The sequence below is a fragment of the Arachis ipaensis genome, chromosome B02, assembly GCF_000816755.2.
Source record: "Arachis ipaensis cultivar K30076 chromosome B02, Araip1.1, whole genome shotgun sequence".
NCBI classification, from domain to species: domain Eukaryota; kingdom Viridiplantae; phylum Streptophyta; class Magnoliopsida; order Fabales; family Fabaceae; genus Arachis; species Arachis ipaensis.
Window position 1 is genome coordinate 22276251 of NC_029786.2, and position 1772 is coordinate 22278022.

Here is a 1772-nt window from a genome sequence, read left to right on the forward strand (position 1 = left end):
TGTGTGCGAGTGCATACACTGTAGCTACCTGCCTAGTGCCTACCCTTCTTCTCTTAGATCTCATCATCTGCTGAACTTGAGACTGAATCATGGCTGCAAAATTTGAGGGTGGAGCATACCTCTCTTCCTTTGTTGATGCCGTTTTGAACAGGCTGTCTTCGGTCAACTCAACCCCAATAGCAAGCAAGCTAGCTGACCAGAAGTTGCTTCAAAGGATGAAGGCAAGTCTCCGTGCCGTTCGATGTGTGCTTGATAATGCTGAGCAGAAGCAGATCAAAGACCAAGAAGTTAAGAAATGGCTTGTTGACCTCCAAGATTCTCTCTATATGGCTGATGACTTGCTTGATGAACTCTCCACTAAAGCTGCTATTGCCACTCCCATTCAAACGGATCCAGGTAACTCTTCTTCCTGGACTCACTATGTTGATTCAATCTTAGAAGATAGTGATGATGCTGAGATGGGGATAGTAAATAGCATGCAAGACATAGTTCATAAATTGGAGTCTCTTGTTGAAGAGAAAGATGATCTTGGTCTAAAACAAGAGTTTGTCAAAGATGAGGAGGACATGTCATGGAGAATTCAATCATCTCTGGTTGAAACTTCTGAGATATATGGAAGGGATAATGACAAGAAAGCCATAATAGAATTGTTGTTAGATGATACTTGTGATGCTAACATATCTGTTATCCCCATTGTTGGTATGGGAGGAGTTGGAAAAACTACCTTGGCTCAGCTGGTTTACAATGATGCCAGAGTGGAGGGGGAATTTGACATTAGAGCATGGGTGTGTGTTTCCGACCAATTCGACATTGTTAATGTTACAAAAACCTTAATAAAAGCTGCAGGTGCTAGTTCTTGTAACGAGGATGATTTAAGTTTACTTCAAACTGGATTGAAGGATAAGTTAATGGGGAAGAAATTCTTAATTGTTTTGGATGATGTGTGGATTGATAATTCCAGAAGCTGGAAAAGTCTTCAAAAACCTTTTCAATATGGGAAAAAGGGAAGCAAGGTTCTTGTAACAACTCGAAATGATAATGTTGCCGATGTAGTGAAAACTATTTCAGCATATAAGCTTGGTTTATTGTCAGAGAAAGATTGTTGGTCATTTTTTGTGAAACGTGTATTTCTTTCTACTGCATCGAAGGAGTATTCAACTCTAGAATCGGTTGGTCGAGAACTTGTCAAAAAGTGCAAAGGGCTACCTTTGGCAGTAGAGGCCCTTGGTTCCTTATTACGTACAATAAATTATGATGGAAGGGATTGGGATAGTGTATTGAAAAGAGAACTATGGGAAGTTTTTGAAGATCAGAATGACGAGATTATTCCTGCATTAAGAATTAGCTATCATTATCTTCCTTCAAATCTAAAGTGATGCTTTGTTTATTGTTCTTTGTTTCCAAAAGATTATGAATTTGATAAAGGTGAGCTGGTCTTGCTATGGATGGCAGAGGAACTTTTACAGCCAAAAGGAAAAAAGTCTTTGGAAGAACTTGGTTGTGAATATTTCGATCAATTGGTTGCAAGGTCCTTTTTTCAGTCCTCTAGTACTGATAACAGCTTCTATGTGATTCATGATATCATGCATGATTTGGCAACAATTTATGCTGGAGAATTCTATTTTAGAGCTGAAAAATTTGAGGAAAATAACAGGATCAGCAATAAAACTCGCCATTTATTGCATAACTCAAGAGGAAACTATCCCTGCTCGCAACTTGTTGTAGCTTGTGGTAAGGTAAAGGATGTGAGGACATTTCTTGAAATAAATTTG

General features: G+C 38.8%; 1 protein-coding gene across 1 annotated transcript; it reads left to right on the forward strand.

Annotated features, from left to right (window-relative positions):
* On the forward strand, positions 16-1684 carry LOC107627025 (putative disease resistance protein RGA1). The gene has a single exon (XM_016329905.2). The coding sequence runs from the start codon at positions 90-92 to the stop codon at positions 1374-1376; it is 1287 nt and encodes a 428-aa protein (XP_016185391.1). The 5' UTR covers positions 16-89; the 3' UTR covers positions 1377-1684.

Excerpts from the sequence above, each read along its gene's own strand:
- LOC107627025 (XM_016329905.2), top strand. The coding sequence starts at position 90 with ATGGCTGCAAAATTTGAGGGTGGAGCATACCTCTCTTCCTTTGTTGAT.